Source organism: Stigmatopora nigra, chromosome 19 (genome assembly GCF_051989575.1).
Source record: "Stigmatopora nigra isolate UIUO_SnigA chromosome 19, RoL_Snig_1.1, whole genome shotgun sequence".
Classification (NCBI taxonomy): domain Eukaryota; kingdom Metazoa; phylum Chordata; class Actinopteri; order Syngnathiformes; family Syngnathidae; genus Stigmatopora; species Stigmatopora nigra.
The window spans coordinates 3,716,784-3,737,055 of record NC_135526.1 but is presented as its reverse complement, the minus strand read 5'-3'; the positions used below and the strand labels follow the sequence as shown (position 1 = coordinate 3,737,055).

At 38.8% G+C, this 20,272-nt stretch overlaps 1 protein-coding gene and 3 long non-coding RNA genes across 7 annotated transcripts; 3 read left to right on the top strand and 1 right to left on the bottom strand.

The window, feature by feature from the left end:
* Nucleotides 1-68: 68 nt before the first annotated feature.
* Nucleotides 69-20,216, bottom strand: LOC144212340 (sodium/potassium/calcium exchanger 3). Of its 2 annotated transcripts, none has more exons than XM_077740128.1 (17): nt 19,736-20,216; nt 16,752-16,856; nt 6,099-6,175; nt 5,939-6,013; nt 5,777-5,861; nt 5,096-5,199; nt 4,948-5,022; nt 4,585-4,610; nt 3,673-3,726; nt 3,456-3,598; nt 2,535-2,701; nt 2,287-2,464; nt 2,050-2,216; nt 1,855-1,969; nt 1,658-1,770; nt 1,519-1,584; nt 69-1,444 (listed from the first exon to the last, which is right to left on the bottom strand). In XM_077740128.1, the coding sequence occupies exons 1-17, from the start codon at nt 19,836-19,838 to the stop codon at nt 1,334-1,336; spliced, it is 1,764 nt and encodes a 587-aa protein (XP_077596254.1). In that variant the 5' UTR covers nt 19,839-20,216; the 3' UTR covers nt 69-1,333. The 2 variants fall into 2 exon arrangements, with proteins under 2 accessions (XP_077596254.1, XP_077596255.1); XM_077740129.1 differs by having other exon boundaries at nt 16,752-16,853; nt 19,736-20,211.
* Nucleotides 5,114-7,725, top strand: LOC144212345 (uncharacterized). The gene is made up of 3 exons (XR_013329750.1): nt 5,114-5,214; nt 5,957-6,048; nt 7,671-7,725. It is a non-coding gene; the product is annotated as an uncharacterized LOC144212345 (long non-coding RNA).
* Nucleotides 8,335-9,451, top strand: LOC144212344 (uncharacterized). Its single transcript, XR_013329749.1, has 4 exons — nt 8,335-8,841; nt 8,905-9,113; nt 9,187-9,254; nt 9,328-9,451. It is a non-coding gene; the product is annotated as an uncharacterized LOC144212344 (long non-coding RNA).
* On the top strand, nt 9,855-16,439 carry LOC144212342 (uncharacterized). 3 transcript variants are annotated; one of them, XR_013329747.1, is made up of 7 exons: nt 9,855-9,969; nt 10,033-10,100; nt 10,880-10,947; nt 11,021-11,050; nt 14,524-14,571; nt 14,645-14,780; nt 14,981-16,438. It is a non-coding gene; the product is annotated as an uncharacterized LOC144212342 (long non-coding RNA). The 3 variants fall into 3 exon arrangements; XR_013329748.1 differs by lacking the exons at nt 9,855-9,969; nt 10,033-10,100 and adding exons at nt 10,607-10,665; nt 10,739-10,806 and having other exon boundaries at nt 14,981-16,439; XR_013329746.1 differs by lacking the exons at nt 9,855-9,969; nt 10,033-10,100; nt 10,880-10,947; nt 11,021-11,050 and having other exon boundaries at nt 14,351-14,571; nt 14,981-16,433.
* Nucleotides 20,217-20,272: the final 56 nt, after the last annotated feature.

Below are 20,272 nucleotides of genomic sequence, written 5' to 3'. Positions count from 1 at the left end.
CCACCGAGGACGCAATCAAATGATAAAATTTGAGCTAGTACCTCTATATTTTTTTTAAATCACAGAAACATTGTTGCAGTATTTTATTGCACTCAGGATATGTCTACGATCAAATGTCTGGTAAAAATTCTAATCTATCACATTTGAAAATAAACTCAACATTGCTGCCAAATGGCAATTAAATAAAAACATTCAATCTTCGGTTTCCAATTGATTTGTGCCTTCTTACACAAATCTACTGCGCGTTAACCGTCCTAAGATGATGTTCTACACACCGAAACATTTGCAGGAGTTAATCGTACAATCTAATTTAAATATCAAAAACAGCCACATAACTCAGTCCGCAAACAGATTCACATTGCTACAAATCTAAGATTCAACATGTACAAAAAGTAATAATTATACATCCAATTTTAAATCAAATCACTTGGGTGGAACATTTAAGACTTATAGGCTTGAAATATTCTTTTTACTAAAACGGGGCAGTTGACTTAGCTCAATGAAAAGTATTAGTAGTTTCAGTAATGAAAGAAAGGAGCAGCGTGGCTCTTATTGCATTTCATTTATAGACATTATGGTTTGTGCTTGACAAGGTAAATATTCCACCAAAGTAAATCATCTGATTTTGAATTCTATGAAAAGACATTCTTTGTACGACAGTGTGACATTTTCAACGAAACTAAACTCAAAGTTGGTGACACTTATTAAATATACATCCTGCATTTTAATCGTATATTGCCTCTTTAAACACTTAATGTATATTATATTATACCAATTCAAGTAGAGGTTGGTAATGTGCATTTCTATCCAATCTCCACTCCTAACATTCAAGATGTAAATCTTACACTCAGTTATAGACGACAATAAATACTGTTTTTTTTTTTTTTTTAAAGCTCAGTGGGCAACAAAATTGGGACTGATGGTTGTTGTCATACCGCAAGAAATCAAATCCTTGTAATTTAAAAGTGCTATTGTTAACCTTTTGCCTGCCCGATGCTATACTTACGATTTACAAAGGTTCTATTTCCTTTTGCATAATTTTCCGATGTTGCACCTCATATACCAATATTCCCTTTCTGAGATAATTCATTAAATACTTTTTGGGGAAAAATTTTAACTTTGCAAGTTCAGTAAAAGGTTCGTCCACTCTTGTTATTTGTGTGCTGTTTTGCGGAGGGACATTGCGCCTAACACTAAGCATTTTTTTAATTCAAGGTAGCAACTTCAAAACGTTTCTGGCATCTGTTTAAATTATTTCAAAAATGTACTTTGGGCAGTCAAAGGGTTAAAAGAGCAAAAAGGAGAGACGGCACCTCATTGATGTTATTTGACTTCACATTTGCCCAAAGAGGATAGAGCAGAGTAGGAAGATGGCGTAGAGGAACAAGAGGCCCAAACCCAGGCGTCGATCCAGCCTCCAGCGATTCAGATGAACACTCATCACCTGGAAGAATCACTACGATTGAGTGCTATTTTGCGACATTAGCAACAAGTTTGGGACAATTGGGGGGGACTCACGGTGAGGAATACAGATGCCAGCAGTAGGACCACTGAATAGACCAGCCCCTTATTGTTGATGGAAACCTGCGAGATAAACACATTTCAAATGTGAGCGTCTCTTCTGGGGGGTTAAGAGTGGGCATCGATATGTGCGTACAGATGAGCCATGGTCTACCACCAGGGTCCGCAAAGCCCACGGGAAACCCAAACCTAGTAGAATGTCAAAGATGTTGCTGCCGATGGAGTTGGACACAGCCATGTCCCCCATGCCTAAAAAAAGAAGGCTAACATCATACATGCCTAGCATCATGTAGGAAGGTTATCTCCATTTGTCATAATGGTTGAGGGACGCACCTTGTCTGGCGACGATGAGGCTGGCCATGCAATCAGGCACGCTTGTGCCGGCCGCCAGGAAAGTGATTCCCATGATGTAGTCGGGGATGTCTAAGGTGAAGCTCACGATGGTGACCTGATTGAACAGCGAGTGCAGCCACATCACAACACGTGGAAACCATGAGTGGGACTGAAGCGACGCAACCTGGTCCTTACCATCCACACCATGAGATAGGAGAAGATGGCGATCCACAGCGTGGAGGCCGCAAAGGTGACCATGAACCAGCGGTGCCAGCGTGGGACTACGCAGTTGGGCACCGTGCAGTAAAGCAGGACGCCCAGCGGCCATGTGAACAGCCACTTGATCTTGGCGGAGCAGCCGCCTGTAGCCACACGTATTTCACACTCAGAATGGCGTCAAGTCGACGACATCAAGCGGTCGAGTTTCCTCACCCGGGATGCGCAAGGGGTTGAAGCCACTGTCGTAGTCGTCGTCCGCCTCTGGCTTGTCTCCGGACTCACCGTGTCCGAAGCCGTCCCCGTTTTCCAAAGCGCAGGAGCCCGTCTTAGGGCTGTCGGTCGACCCCGGGCTGGCCCCGCCACTGGATGAACTCCGGATAAGCCTCTGCCTCTGAGAAACAAAAAAGAATTAAAGAAGGAAACTGAGTCCACTGTGCTCACGCAGACTTTTGACATCCCACCTCGCTGATTAGCACGCGTCCCGCCATGGATAGTCTAGTCCGTGGCGAGAAGTGCGGCGTGATCATGACGCGCAAGCCGGCTTCAGGGAAAGAGAGTTTGTGAGGACTGATGATGAGAAGTTCGTCCACCATGACGACTGGAGTGCTCTCCTCGTGATGGACTTGTCCTGCAGACACACAGAAAACCGTACGTATACAACTTTTTTACTTCCCTTTCCAACCTATACGTTGTATTATTAAACGTTTACCTTGCCAGGACATGACTTTATATTTTTATATAATTTTGGTTTTTACTGTGAAAACGCACTTTGTGGAGTAGCACCACCAATTTCGCATTTGCGGGTCCCTCCGGGCCTACAAGGCGATCTCTGCTGGCCTAAGAAATATCTGAATTATATATTATATTTTGTCCATCAATACTTAAATAATTGATTAAATAATTCCAAATAGTCTGTTAGCTTCCTTTCTTTGCTTTCCTGCTAGTTGCACTGCTTCCAGATGTGTGTTTTCATATTGAAACATTTAACCAATCACATATTTTGTTGCCAGGGTCATAAATCTGCTTGAAGGCCTTCACAATCAGTTCTGCAGGCTCTGCTGCATTAAACAAGGGTCGATAAGACTTTTGCTTTAACCAAGCCAGAAATACGACAGGATGGACTCGACGTGTGTACAGTTAAAAAGGATATTTGGTGAGTAAAATATGACTATATTACTAAATATTTAAATTGTATGAGGTTATTATTGATGATTCTTTGTGTGGCAGCTGTAGCTGCAGGAGAGCTTTTATAGCCATAAAATAGTTTTTGAGGGTTGGATTGATTCGCTGTGAAGGCGCTGCTAGAAAATGCACGGACCACCACTGCAATTTTGTTATACGCAGCAAAACAAACACAAGAGAAGCGCCGCCATATTCTAGACCTTTGTTTATGAGTGTCAAGGCAGTGCGGCAGGCTGGAGCGTCGTCTGCTATTTTGTCCTCTCTGCCGTCGTCCGACACGACGCAACAAGGGCCGCTGTGCCGGAAGCGTCGCGTCACGAATGTTAGAAGGCGAGTGTTGAACCTGCCAATGGGCAAATGTGACGCATCATTTAAAAGGTCATGGCTCAGACGAAATGAGGGTGGGTGGCCTCTCACTTCATGATGATGATGTAGATGGCGTACATGGTCATGAGGAGTAAAGACTCCCACCTGGGAAGAACACAGAAAGTCAAACCAGATTAAAATTGATCCAAAGGATAAAATTAAATCGAAGTATACGAGGTTGATTGGACGTCTATCACCATCAATGGTAGCCAAGAATAAATCCAATCATTTCATGCCTACAATAGTAATGTAATTTTCCATGTTTATCATTCATGGCTATTGACCCCCACCCAGTTAGTTGTCAGTGGCGGTAAAACATGATCTCTCACTACCAGCCGCCTCTCAGATCAAATGGAAGTGCACTCGTTCAAGGCCAATGCTGATGATGTAATACGATCGCGCTGGCAACAACACCTCGGCAGATGCGTTTTGTAGCGCCAACAATTTGTTCCAATCACACAGCCTCACATGCACTTCTAAGAATTACTTCAGTTTTGTCATTTGAAATAAAATCCTAAATCATTTGTCACCACTTGGGCACAATATTCCATTTCGAATACACAAATTTGATACTGTACCAATACAGTGTTAACCCAAATAATGTATCCCACGAATACTGATAACATCAACTGCACTTTGTAAAATGCAATCCAATGAAATACAGCAGAAGGAGCACAGCCAAGAACTTTGGTATTCAGTTAAATGTCACAGACAAAACAGTTAGTGATCACCTGTGATTTCATTAAATGTGGCAATAAATCAGGTTTCCTAAAATGCCGAGCAGCTGATTTTTATAGCACAAGCGGCCGCCAAAGTGGGCTCTTGTTTGTCTCTCGTTCCAATCAGGAATACAATTCATCGACATTTCACTGAATGTCACAATTGACAACTCATTAGAATTGATGAATGTGCACCTTGGGTGCATTTTGTAAAAAAAAAGGATCATGAGAAAGCTTGACTTACCAGAGGACCACAGCATCATAAATTACCTTGAAAGAGCAAATAGATGATTAGAATTAGTAGGACAAAGAGTTCAATAAGCCACTGGGTTGGACCTAGTTATCTGTTTTATACATTCTATCACAAATGACAGGCAAACAGATAAAATAACATTTCAAGCATAAAATATTCAGCTATAAATAAACTAAGATTATTTTAGATTTCATTGTGGCCAAATTGTAATCTAATGACATTTGAGCACATTTCAAAAGAGGAATATCGATTTCTATTATTCCAGATGGCAGATAATGATGGGGGGGAAAACGTTTTACACCTTTTTCAGTAAAGACAAATAAATATAACCTCTATTATTACAGAATGACTCACCCCGATAAGTGCCAGCACTGCCAGGATGTAATAGGAGGAGTCTCGAAACAATGACCACCACGTCAACGTCACCGTCTGTGGAGAGGTACGGTTTTTATTCCGATTGCGACAACTGCACGATAATTTCTAATTATAATGTGGTTTGAACCTGTCCCGCAAAGATGCCACTCAGGCCAATGATGACCAGGATGTTGAATACGGCCGAGCCGACGATGGTGCCCACTCCGACGTCTCCTTTCGTGATGAAGACACCTGACAAAAACCATTGTAAGTATTATCCTTTAAAATAGGTGCATTTGATATAGGCACCCTTTTAAAATTAACTACATGGAGACAAATACACAGTCACCTCTAGAGCCAGCCCTTGTTGATGTATTGGAATTTGTTCGTACAAAATCTTGCAGTGGAGGAGGGGCTTTGTGTTGGAAGATTTTGTAGATATATTTAACAGTATTGTTCCAATTCAGGAGTGTTTTTTTTTAATATCTGACAGTGGTGGTGCGTTTTTGGCTTTTTGTCCAATACTTTTTATACTTCTTAGCTTGCATATAAATGGTTTCAATTAGTTTTTAGTATTGTTTTGCAGCCCGAAGAACAAATTGTTAGGCAGCAAGTCATGTGTGATATGATCATTGTGTCAAAATGAGGTGTTAGATTGTTGCGAATGTACCTAAAATTGGACAAATTTAATTTAATGTGTTGGGTTTTTTTTAAATCTCGAACAGATGACGACTGAGGGTTACATATTACAAAAAATATATAACAGTAATAATGAGACAAGAGAAGTGATTCTATTTTAAAATAACAATAAAAATACAAAAATTGTCACCAATGAGCGAGGTGAAGAGTTCCGGAGCAGAGCTTCCTGCTGCCATGAACGTTGCCCCGGCAACATCCTCGCTCAGCTGTAGATTCTGAGCGTGTCGACAAAAAGAAACTGTCATAAAACCTACCACCATTCGTAAAAAAAAATCCTATGCTAATATCTCACCTCTGATATTTTCTCAAGGGAAGGAACAAAGTAGTCGTCACAAACGATGGCCAGAGCATAGAACATGTAGATGGCCTGGATGAAAACATCGTTTATCAGAGGATGTTGAGGTATGGAATCAAGTAGTGAAAATAAACGAATGTACTGCAATACTACTCACACAGAGGACATGAAGTAAGACGGCTCCATTCTTCCTCTGCTCCTTAGTGAAGATGTCTTGTGGAAATTCATGGATAGCTGCAAAGTACAAGCATAATGATGGAATTAGTGTCTAGAAAAATATTTTTTTTTTATCATATGGCTCCTTAAAATTAAATTCAATCCATTTAACAGTTCTAGGGCAGCCATAGTTAACAATATTGCTTCATTCACTGCCAGTTTTCCCAGTTAACACAGATATTTCAGACCAATAGCCACCAATAACACTGAGTTTATATCATTTCAGGAAAAGTAAGTTTGGGAACGCAATCTGGGGTTAAAAATCTTCCATTAAAACTACATCTTAAAAAAAAAGTTGCAGGAAAATGTAGATTACTAGGGTGGAATTTAAGTTTCCATAATTCATTTTTTTTATTTAGTTACCTTTAATAGAAATAGCCAAACTATCGATAGAGACAACTCTGCTTCTTCCTCCAAAAAGGAGAAAGAATCTCCTAAGAATGATCGAACGCTTCAGCTCTAATTTACAACCCTTACCCGAGCGGGATGAATTTAAACTAGCGGGGGCGAGGGTGGGGGGATACGGGATAAAAATAGCTGCGCGCCGCCAGCCCGCAGAGGCTTCACAAGCACACAATAAGAAAAGACATCTTATGTGAGAAATGATCCATCAACGAGGGATTGTGGGGAAGGAATGGAGCCCTCCAATCACTGCCAGACATTTTGCCGAGGGAGAAAATGTAAATGTTTGCCCAGTTATGTTTAGACCGGAGGGTGTCCAAATTGGGCATGTGGGCCAATTCTGGCCCGCAGCAAATGATGAAAGTATCATCAAGAGTGGGCTACGCAAGAAGCTTAAATTTAACCTACATTGTTGCACCATAGTTAACATCGACTATTGCCATCAAGGGTCGTGTAACGAGTTATCATTTAAAAAGTATTTTTTGCACCTCATTTATCAATTACAATCCAATCTGTTTAACATATCAAAGTGGAATCATTTGTATTGCTCTTGCAACCAATGATTTTTCCAAATGCAGCCCTGGGATGAAAAAGTTGGACAGTTTAAACATCCAGAGCAAACTTTTCAAACCTAAGTTCTCCAGGAAGTTAAAAAAGACACTTCTGTGACAGCTGTTGCGGCTAATCCTAGAGTTTTAGCGTGTAAATCATCACATTGTCACATTTAAAGAGGAAGCCAAACAGAGTCTGTGCTGCACCTTCTAAAAATGTCATTTCACGTCCTTTCGTCAACCAAGCTGTGAAGCCATTTTGGCTTATTTTAGACAGGAGATGCACTCTCAGGTGCTGGAAACAGACGGAGACTTTGAAGACTTGCTCTGATGAAGGCTGTTGCCATGACAATCTTCTCCCAGGGGGGATTTTTTCCTTTTTGATGGGTAGCAGTAGGAAGCGAAAGGCAATAGAGAATTTTAGGGAAGGGCGGGAGGGAGATGGATATGTCTTTCCCATGCTTAGGGTTCATGAAAAAATATAGAGAGGGGGGAAAAAATGACAGCAGCTCGGGACTGCAAAGTCTAAAAATGTTTCTTTTTCCTTTACAAACTCTCAGGAGAGGTCTGAGAGAAAGCGGCGGGACTATGACCGAAAAAAGATGCCAGTTTAATGATGTCGCGTTAGCACTAAACTGGGTAAATGTGTGTTTATTTTATATCTGGTGGTGGTGTGGTGGGGAACATTTTCCCTTAGTTGTTTCTATATAGTTGTAGTCAAGACCTTCCATTAATGACAAAAGAAAGTTTGGCCAAAGTGTGGCCAAAGTGTGGCCAAAGTGTGGCCAAAGTGTGGCCAAAGTGTGGCCAAATTGTGGCGTAGAGGTTAACTCACTGGACTCCTGTCTGGGAGACCTGGGTTCAAATCCTGGTTGGGACACATTTTCACTTAGTTGTTTCTGTGTTCTTGAAATCAAGAGACTCAAATGATTACGAAGGAAATGTGTAGCTCCTTGGTGGCATAGTGGTTAACTCACTGGACTCCTGTCTGGGAGACCTGGGTTCGATTCCCGGTTCGGACACTTTTTCACTTGGTTGTTTCTGTGGATTTCTTGGAAAGACACTCAAATGATTACAAAGACAAGTGTAGTCACTTGGTTGGCGCAGAGGTTAGATCACTAGACTCCCGTGTGGGAGACGTGGGTTCGATTCCCGGTGCCGTCGTTTGGCTAAAAATACTTGGAAAGAAGAATTGGTCAATGGAATAAGAAGAAGGGGAAAAAAAAAAGAAAAATCTTTTTAATTTATTTTAAACACTTAGTCATACTTTTCAGCAAAAGGTTATATTCCGAACTGCCTTCGGCAGTTCGGAAGACAGTTGAAGGACCTGTCCGTGCGAAAGGCGTTCTCGGGTCGGCCTTCGGCCGACCCTCGACCGCTTGCTTGGTCAGTGAACCGCCGACACCGGGAAGCGAACTCACGTTCTCTCGGTGCAAAGGCGAGTGTGCAACCCACTACACCAACTCGTGCCCCACTTATACAAGGGTGTTGAAATGTTTTATCCAAGGAAATGGGGTGAAACACTTAGTCATTTTTTGGACAAAATGCTTCATACACCACTGAATACTTATACACTTAAACACTTATTCAGTTAAACACTTAGGCAATTGTACATATTCTTTTACCTGAACAATTGTGGGAAAATCATTGCCTGCACTGGGAATTGAACCCAGGACCACAGAGGTGGCAGACTGATGACTTAGCCACTGGGCCACCACTCTGTGAGAGAAGGTAGTAATACTTATACTTTTATCTCCTTCATTAACCTGAATAATATTTTGAAAATCTTTGCAGGCACCGGGAATTGAACCCAGGACCACATAGGTGGCAGACTGATGACTTAGCCACTGGGCCACCACACTGTGAGAGAAGGTAGTAATACTTATACTTTTATCTCCTTCATTTACCTGAATAATATTGGGAAAATCTTTGCATGCACTGGGGATTGAACCCATGACCACATTGGTGGCAGACTGATGACTTAACCACTGGGCCACCACAATGTGAGAGAATTTAGTAATACTTATACTTTTATCTCATTCATTTACCTGAATAATATTTGGAAAACATTTGCAGGCACTGGGATTTGAACCCACGACCTCATAGGTGGCAGACTGATGACTTAGCCACTGGGCCACCACACTGTGAGAGAAGTTAGTAATACTTATACTTTTATCTCCTTCATTAACCTGAATAATATTTTGAAAATCTTTGCAGGCACCGGGAATTGAACCCAGGACCACAGAGGTGGCAGACTGTTGACTTAGCCACTGGACCACCACACTGTGATTGAAGTTAGTAATACTTATACTTTTATCTCCTTCATTAACCTGAATAATATTTTGAAAATCTTTGCAGGCACTGGGAATTGAACCCCGGACCACATAGGTGGCAGACTGATGACTTAGCCACTGGACCACCACACTGTGATAGAAGGTAGTAATACTTGTACTTGTATCTCATTCATTTACCTGAATAATATTTGGAAAATATTTGCAGGCACTGGGATTTGAACCCAAGCCCACGTAGGTGGCAGACTGATGACTTAACCACTGGGCCACCACCCTGTGACAGAAGGCAGTAATACTTATACTTGTATCTCATTCATTTACCTGAATAATATTTGGAAAACGTCTGCAGGCACTGGGATTTGAACCCACGACCACATAGGTGGCAGACTGATGACTTAGCCACTGGGCCACCACACTGTGAGAGAAGGTAGTAATACTTATACTTTTATCTCATTCATTTACCTGAATAATATTTGGAAAATAGTTGCAGGCACTGGGATTTGAACCCACGACCTCATAGGTGGCAGACTGATGACTTAGCCACTGGGCCACCACACTGTGAGAGAAGGTAGTAATACTTATACTTTTATCTCTTTCATTAACCTGAATAATATTTTGAAAATCTTTGCAGGCACCGGGAATTGAACCCAGGACCACATAGGTGGCAGACTGATGACTTAGCCACTGGGCCACCACACTGTGAAAGAAGGTAGTAATACTTAAACTTTTATCTCATTCATTTACCTGAATAATATTGGGAAAATCTTTGCATGCACTGGGAATTGAACCCATGACCACATAGGTGGCAGACTGATGACTTAACCACTGGGCCACCACACTGTGAGAGAACATAGTAATACTTATACTTTTATCTCATTCATTTACCTGAATAATATTTGGAAAATGATTGCAGGCACTGGGATTTGACCCCAGGACCACATAGGTGGCAGACTGATGACTTAACCACTGGGCCACCACACTGTGAGAGAAGGTAGTAATACTTATACTTGTATCTCATTCATTTACCTGAATAATATTTGGGAAAATATTTGCAGGCTCTGGGATTTGAACCCAGAACCACAAAGGTGGCAGACTGATGACTTAGCCACTGGGCCACCACACTGTGATAGAAGACAGTAATACTTATACTTTTATCTCCTTCATTAACCTAAATAATATTTTGAAAATCTTTGCAGGCACTGGGATTTGAACCCACGACCAGATAGGTGGCAGACTGATGACTTAGTCACTGGGCCACCACACTGTGAGAGAACATAGTAATACTTATACTTTTATCTCATTCATTTACCTGAATAATATTTGGAAAATATTTGCAGGCACTGGGAATGGAACCCACGACCACATAGGTGGCAGACTGATGACTTAGCCGCTGGGCCACCACACTGTGAGAGAAGGCAGCAATACTTATACTTTTATCTCCTTCATTAACCTGAATAATATTTTGAAAATCTTTGCAGGCACTGGGATTTGAACCCAGGACCACATAGGTGGCAGACTGATGACTTAGCCACTGGGCCAACACCCTGTGAGAGTAGTTAGTAATACTTATACATTTATCATATTTATTTACCTGAATAATATTTGGAAAATATCTGCAGGCACTGGGATTTGAACCCAGGACCACACAGGTAGTAGACTAATGACTTATCCATTGGGCCACCGCCGAGTGAGAGAAGGCAGTAGTACTTGTACTTTTGTCTCCTTCATTTACCTGAATAATATTGAGAAAATCTTTGCCAGCACTTGGATTTGAACCCAAGACCACAGAAGTGGATAACTGATGACTTAACCACTAGGCCAACCATGTCATTTTTTAAACAACATTGTATAGTAAGGCTTTTTCTCTTTAAAAACGACATAGTATAGTAAGGCTTTTTCTCTTTAAAAACGACATAGTATAGTAAGGCTTTTTTTCTTACAAAAACGACATAGTATAGTAAGGCTTTTTTTCTTACAAAAACGACATAGTATAGTAAGGCTTTTTTTCTTACAAAAACGAAATATTGTATAGTAAGGCTTTTTTTCTTACAAAAACGACATAGTATAGTAAGGCTTTTTTTCTTACAAAAACGACATAGTATAGTAAGGCTTTTTTTCTTACAAAAACGACATAGTATAGTAAGGCTTTTTCTCTTTAAAAACGACATAGTATAGTAAGGCTTTTTTTCTTACAAAAACGAAATATTGTATAGTAAGGCTTTTTTTCTTACAAAAACGACATAGTATAGTAAGGCTTTTTTTCTTACAAAAACGACATAGTATAGTAAGGCTTTTTTTCTTACAAAAACGACATAGTATAGTAAGGCTTTTTCTCTTTAAAAACGACATAGTATAGTAAGGCTTTTTTTCTTACAAAAACGACATAGTATAGTAAGGCTTTTTTTCTTACAAAAACGACATAGTATAGTAAGGCTTTTTTCTTACAAAAACGACATAGTATAGTAAGGCTTTTTTTCTTACAAAAACGACATAGTATAGTAAGGCTTTTTTTCTTACAAAAACGACATAGTATAGTAAGGCTTTTTTTCTTACAAAAACGACATAGTATAGTAAGGCTTTTTTCTTACAAAAACGACATAGTATAGTAAGGCTTGTTTTCTTACAAAAACGACATAGTATAGTAAGGCTTTTTTTCTTACAAAAACGACATAGTATAGTAAGGCTTTTTTCTTACAAAAACGACATAGTATAGTAAGGCTTGTTTTCTTACAAAAACGACATAGTATAGTAAGGCTTTTTTTCTTACAAAAACGAAATATTGTATAGTAAGGCTTTTTTTCTTACAAAAACGACATAGTATAGTAAGGCTTTTTTTCTTACAAAAACGACATAGTATAGTAAGGCTTTTTTTCTTACAAAAACGACATAGTATAGTAAGGCTTTTTCTCTTTAAAAACGACATAGTATAGTAAGGCTTTTTTTCTTACAAAAACGACATAGTATAGTAAGGCTTTTTTTCTTACAAAAACGACATAGTATAGTAAGGCTTTTTTTCTTACAAAAACGACATAGTATAGTAAGGCTTTTTTTCTTACAAAAACGACATAGTATAGTAAGGCTTTTTTCTTACAAAAACGACATAGTATAGTAAGGCTTGTTTTCTTACAAAAACGACATAGTATAGTAAGGCTTTTTTTCTTACAAAAACGACATAGTATAGTAAGGCTTTTTTTCTTACAAAAACGACATAGTATAGTAAGGCTTTTTTCTTACAAAAACGACATAGTATAGTAAGGCTTTTTTTCTTACAAAAACGACATAGTATAGTAAGGCTTTTTTTCTTACAAAAACGACATAGTATAGTAAGGCTTTTTTTCTTACAAAAACGACATAGTATAGTAAGGCTTTTTTCTTACAAAAACGACATAGTATAGTAAGGCTTGTTTTCTTACAAAAACGACATAGTATAGTAAGGCTTTTTTTCTTACAAAAACGACATAGTATAGTAAGGCTTTTTTCTTACAAAAACGACATAGTATAGTAAGGCTTGTTTTCTTACAAAAACGACATAGTATAGTAAGGCTTTTTTTCTTACAAAAACGAAATATTGTATAGTAAGGCTTTTTTTCTTACAAAAACGACATAGTATAGTAAGGCTTGTTTTCTTACAAAAACGACATAGTATAGTAAGGCTTTTTTTCTTACAAAAACGACATAGTATAGTAAGGCTTTTTTTCTTACAAAAACGACATACTATAGTAAGGCTTTTTTTCTTACAAAAACGACATAGTATAGTAAGGCTTTTTTTCTTACAAAAACGACATAGTATAGTAAGGCTTTTTTCTTACAAAAACGACATAGTATAGTAAGGCTTGTTTTCTTACAAAAACGACATAGTATAGTAAGGCTTTTTTTCTTACAAAAACGACATAGTATAGTAAGGCTTTTTTTCTTACAAAAACGACATAGTATAGTAAGGCTTTTTTTCTTACAAAAACGACATAGTATAGTAAGGCTTTTTTTCTTACAAAAACGACATAGTATAGTAAGGCTTTTTTTCTTACAAAAACGACATAGTATAGTAAGGCTTTTTTTCTTACAAAAACGACATAGTATAGTAAGGCTTTTTTCTTACAAAAACGACATAGTATAGTAAGGCTTGTTTTCTTACAAAAACGACATAGTATAGTAAGGCTTTTTTTCTTACAAAAACGACATAGTATAGTAAGGCTTTTTTTCTTACAAAAACGACATAGTATAGTAAGGCTTTTTTTCTTACAAAAACGAAATATTGTATAGTAAGGCTTTTTTTCTTACAAAAACGACATAGTATAGTAAGGCTTTTTTTCTTACAAAAACGACATAGTATAGTAAGGCTTTTTTTCTTACAAAAACGACATAGTATAGTAAGGCTTTTTTTCTTACAAAAACGCCATAGTATAGTAAGGCTTTTTTTCTTACAAAAACGACATAGTATAGTAAGGCTTTTTTTCTTGCAAAAACGACATAGTATAGTAAGGCTTTTTTTCTTACAAAAACGACATAGTATAGTAAGGCTTTTTTTCTTACAAAAACGACATAGTATAGCAAGGCTTTTTTTCTTACAAAAACGACATAGTATAGTAAGGCTTTTTTTCTTACAAAAACGACATAGTATAGTAAGGCTTTTTTTCTTACAAAAACGACATAGTATAGTAAGGCTTTTTTTCTTACAAAAACGACATAGTATAGTAAGGCTTTTTTTCTTACAAAAACGACATAGTATAGTAAGGCTTTTTTCTTACAAAAACGACATAGTATAGTAAGGCTTTTTTCTTACAAAAACGACATAGTATAGTAAGGCTTTTGTTCTTAGAAAAAACGACATACTATAGTAAGGCTTTTTTTCTTACAAAAACGACAGCCTTATTATATATACTATGTCGTTTTTGAAGAGAAAAAGCCTTACTATACTATGTCGTTCCAAAAACGACATAGTATAGTAAGGCTTTTTCTCTTCAAAAACGACAAAGTATACTATGACCACGTAAGTGGCAGACTGATGACTTAGCTACTGGGCCACCACACTGTGAGAGAAAGTAGCAATACTTATACTTTTATCTCCTTCATTAACCTGCATAATATTTTGAAAATCTTTGCATGCACTGGGATTCGAACCCAGGACCTCAGCGGTGGCAGACTGATGACTTATCCACTGGGCCACCACCCTGTGAGAGAAAGCAGTAGTACATGTAAATTTACCTCATTCATTTACCTGAATAATATTTGGAAAATCTTTGCAGGCACTGGGATTTGAACCCAGGACCACATAGGTGGTAGACTGATGACTTATCCACTGGGCCACCACTCTACAAGATTATGCAGTAGTATTTGTCGTTTTGTCTCTTTCCACTCCCAGATCTTACTTAGTACTTTACGGTACGTTCAAGTGAACTATGAAATAGTGAGCATGTCAAAAAAAAAAAACATTGCACTACTGTAATTGTAATTTTAAATATCAATATTAAATTGGCACACAAACAATTCCTATGAGATGTTTGCTTATAATTTAGATTCACTGGCACCCCTGCTTACGACCTAATTTAGCTCAGTACAATCTTCCTTCCTTCACAATTTAGCATTTAGTTGCCAGGCAACAACCTTGGAAGGGTCTCTTCAACTGAAGTAGGATCACACCGTCTGTCATCTTGTCAAGTAGAGGACAGATGAAAAGGTGAGAGAGTATAACCTGCGCTGGACATCGAATTCCCGGGATAATATCCCTCAGGCTACGTCCGCCATCTTTTTAATCCCAACTACTGTACATAATGTATTACATAATGGCAGTCAGGCATCCTGCTGGGAAGGATTGTGCCTACCTGGACCTCCTGTGTTCTCTAGATTCTTTTTGGGCTTATGTTGTCTCATCTATCTTCATTATGGCCTCGTGGGATACAATTAAGTGAAACTCACCTACCCGACGCAAAACGACTTCACAGTGAATGAAGAGTTTGATGTCAAACACTAAGGCCTTGGACAGATGTTATGTATTTGGTAGGATGGTAATTGTAATCTATACAAGAAAATGCAATTTGGATAATTTAGGGAGAAGGGTTATGTTAACTCATTCCAGTTCAATCCATTTAGGTGCAATTCATTCATTCAGTCAAAAAGAATTGAATGTTGAGAGCCATAATAATGAAGATGAAATAAACAAAAACAAAGTAGTAGTTGAGTGGCAGCTGAAAATTGGTCGTACCGACACACTGAATACAAATAATGAGGAAGTTGTGCTCTTATTTTGCTATTCATTGTCTTGATATTACTCGTGTGTTGCGCAAAGATAATGACAGTCAACAGGCTAAATGTGATGAATGTGGCTCGGGTCAATTCATCAGTTGGCAGCTAATCATCTTGGCATAAGCATTTCTATGTTCAAAGTTCGTATAGCTCCAGTATAGTTTGTAACATGAGCCGTTAGATTGTGAAGGCTCAGAGCGGCAAGTATTCTTGAAATATACATTCGGCAATCTATGTGTCTTGTAGGAGTCTTTTTGGACTACCTTTTTAAATGTAATGGTTTAAGTTTTTAGGTATGCACTCATGAGTTGCCTTGGCTTGCGACAGCGATAAAAAAAAATCAGTTGCTATGGCAGTTCATGAGTTAAGATAAGTATAATGGAAAAATGTTTAGATGAAGAGGAAGGGTCAATTTGGTGATTAATAATGCTTTTCCCAGCATAATGGGGCACCTTGCCATAAAGCAAAGGTCAGAACAAAATGGCTTAGGGAACAAAACATCAAGACTTTGGGCCCTTGGCCAGGAAACTCTACAGATCTTAATCCCATTGGGAACTTGTGGTCAATCCCCAAGAGGACAATCAGAAACCCACAAATTCTGACAAGAATGCAAGAATGGATGGCCATCAGTCAGGATTTGGTTCAGAAGTTGATTGACAGCATGCCAAGAGGTCTTTGGAAAAAAGGGTCAAAGCTGCAAATATTGACCTATTGCATGTAATTCTCAATAAAAGCTTTTGATACTGGTGAAATTGTTCTAATTGTATTTTATCATACCATAGAAACATCTGGTAAACACCTAAAAACCTTGAAGGTACAGCACATTTGTGAAAATGTAATATTTGTGTCATTATCAAAACTTTTGGCCATGACTGTAAACCTTGTAATAAAAAAAAACTACTAAATCTCCAACAAATCACAACTAAGACATTTGAATAGAGTAGTTTTTCACCTACTTGTACATTTCTTGGGTATTATTGGATCAGAACTCAGTATTGGCAGATTCTCAAAAATCAGGCAACCTGGACTCGGAGTCACATGCAATAATATGTAATCGTGACAAACCTATTTATGGATCTAGCAGTCAAATTGAGCTTCATAGTGACTCACCTGCTCTATGTTCTTCCACGGTCTGGTTGTCAGTCATCTGCATGAGGGTGCGTGTCCATCGTAATGCGCCGTCATCCACACCTGGCTCAGGACCAGAAGGCTCTGCTTAAAAACAACGCACAAGACGACCAGGCCAACACGTTACATTAAGTTTTGTAGGGGTCGATCTGAAAATATATCATCATTTGTGTGAAAACTTGCTGTCATTTCCGTCCAAATCATTGATTTACTGATGGCATTTTAAATGTCTTTGGAAAAATATAATTGCTACACTGATGATATATATATACAGTAATACAGAAAAAGTACAGAAAAAAATCTGTGATGTAAGTGAAGCCGTGAAAGTTGAAGCCGCGATATTTGAGAGATTACTGTAGAGTATGAATGGCCACAGGAGGCAGAAGTGAGCAGTCAGCTGTCCTCTGTCATCAGAGTGAGATCTTTATAGCATGTATTTTAACTCTCAGTACCATTCCTCGACAGCTTATCTCGAAAGTGGGTGCATTTACTGCCGCGTTACCAGGACGACAGTACTGGAGCAAGTGTACACAACTGATAATGTTTCTTATTATCTTCCTCGCAGGAATGAACTACACTAGTTTCCACTACGGGGTCGACAATACAGGGACAATATCCCTTTCAAATTTGCATTTTGCGACTGGCGAGAGCTCCCCTATACCTTTGTACATGCAACTTCAATGAACCCGTTTGACAAGAGAAGACTAGGAAGCAGTCCTTCATGTTGCCGCAACAGAGAGAGAAATTTAAATTAGTTATCTTGTTCTGTCACCATTCTGCTTATTAGGTGAGAGAATTATTATCTATATCATGCCAAAATAAATCATGTATTTATTAAAAAAAACTTTTCATCACCAAAATGAGACAATAAAATATTCCACACATTACCTAGTGACAATGATGATATAGTCAAAAAGGTTATTAAATAAAGGATGGGAAGAATTACAATGAGGGTTTAAGAAGTAAACAACTAAGAACAACAAAACAAAAGAAGCAGATTGCTTTTTTTACTAAGGGCAATTGCACCACAGTATCTTAAAAGCTATCAAGAGTAAATTTCACTTATATATAACTCAATGTAAAGTATTTCAAACACGACATTTCAACACTGCCTTTGTATTCTTCCAAACAACTGCTGGCGGTCTCACTTGCCTTTAGACAACATCTGATACTGTCAATCACTCTTGACTCAGCCATCACTAAACATGTTGCACCATAGTGAATAGCAAGACATATAATAGCCATATTTTTGTATACACAAAATTATTACAACCACGTGAATTGATTTTTGTCAATGGCACGAAAACATGATAGCCCCATTCACACCGATTTGATGTTTTTTCCTGTCAAGGACAGCCAATGAGTTACCATTTTTTTAGTTTTCCCTTGCTGGCAGGTCATACTGACTTTTGTGAGTTTTTCCTCTAAATAAATGTTACTTATGTCAGATGAATGAGCACATCCATAAATGGAGCTACCAGACCAACTTGCCAGGCAGGCTACATGTGTAATGTTGTCCAGGTATGGACAAAATAACTCGGCTGTCACCCTTACAAGCAACAGATCGCATGTTTTGTTCAGTGCCTTTGGTCCACAATCCAAAATTTTCCATGGGTCGCAGACACACTCATAATTCTGGGATGAAGTGTAAATATTACTGACATGGTTACTTTTTCAGGGAGCCATAAGATTGAAAAAAAAAGTGTTCACATCACGAGGCTTCACACAGATGCTGCTGAGGACTGCGTCGTGCTGCGGGAACCATGTTGAAAGGAAAATGATTGGGGCGTGTGTATTTTGAAAGTGGGTTGTGTATTTAATACTGACAACAACAAAATAACAGAAATATGACATTCTTACAGGATAATTGTCACCTAAACTATGATTGGATAACTGTGGGAAATGATTGGACGCCAGTTGAGGGATTACTGTACAGTATTTAAAGTATTTACATGTTTTTATACATACGTTATATTTAGATATGAATATGTTATGGTGTTTTCATATGTTTATAGTTGAAATATTTAATAAACACTTCTTGATAATTGTACTTGAACACCTGGATTTCTGTATAGGAGTGGAAATGTGGTATGGTAGAAATAATAGCGGTGCTCCTATGCGTTTTTTTATTTATTTTTATTATTTGTGATATTCGAGGGATTACATTGTCCTTTTTGGGTGCAAGATAGTTTGTAGATCTACAAAGGCAATACAAAATGAGCACTTATTATGATACATTATGATTGATGAATGGGTTATGCTTCTGTTTGAATAGATTATGCAGGTTTAATTTAAGTCCATGCAGTTTATGGATTTTTTAATGACATTTTTGTTTATTATCTTGATATTTTTCCGAATCTCAAATGTAGGATGAGAAAAAACCTTAAACAAAACAGAAAGGGCTGCATCGTGACAAACCGGTTGGGGAATATTTTCTTAATTAGGGAGCCAGGTTTTTTGGTCTCAATGGAATTAATAATTAAAATAGGTTCAAATAAAATATATTTGAACTGTCAATTTTTGTGCAAATTCTGAAATATGACGTCATCCTATTTCTCTACTTGACAGCTGATTTGTGTTCATTTGCTTTTACTTCAGAAAACAATCATCCACAATTTTACCCATTTTCTTATGTGCAAACTGTGGAAACATTATCAAATAAAGTTTGCATTTTAGACTAAAAGTGGACAGATTAAACGATTATTTTTAAAGAAAGAAAGAAAGAACAACAATCATTACTTGCAGCCGCAGATTAACCTAATTGAGTACTGTGCCTTGTTAAACACTATTAACTGCTTTTGGACCATAAAGTGTACAATTCCAAACAATGGCAACACCTGACAGTGACTAAATCTATATTTTAATAGTATGCAATTCTCGGATTCAATGAATAGACTGTGATTTTTCCTCTGTGCACGCTAAAACAACGCGTGGGAGGCGGTTTGCAAACACGATTTTCTTCTCACCTGGTGCGCGGATGACCTGAGCGAGCCACAAGACGGCAAGCAGCCCGACTCCGCAGCAGCAGCAGAGCCGCCGGAAGGGCCGCCGGTGCCTCGCTGCTCTCATTCCTCCGCCGGCCGCATGTCCACAAACATCTGTTGGGCCCCGTCTTTCAACCCGCGTTCCCGGAACAAGCCACCAACAAGCACCACTCCTCCTGCAACTCCGGGAATATCAACTATCTCCCGTGTCGACAAGTTACCAAAGAGCGTGGAAAAGAGAGAAAAAAGCAGGATCAGGGGGGAAAAAAACCCTCCCACTTCTGCTTTTTTTCCGGGACAGACCAGGCCGATTGCTATAAAGCCCTGGGCAAGCGAGAAGCGTGTCACGGTGTAGCGGCGCGGCTGTTTGCGCTCACGTGAGAATGCTGAAAGGTCGACAGCAGACCCCCCACAGTGAGAGGCAGCAACAGGAGGCGGCATGTTGGAAACACCCACTCCTTATACCCTCCCCTTTCTCCACTACTCGCACCTATCTTAAGCGGCCACCAGACGGCGACA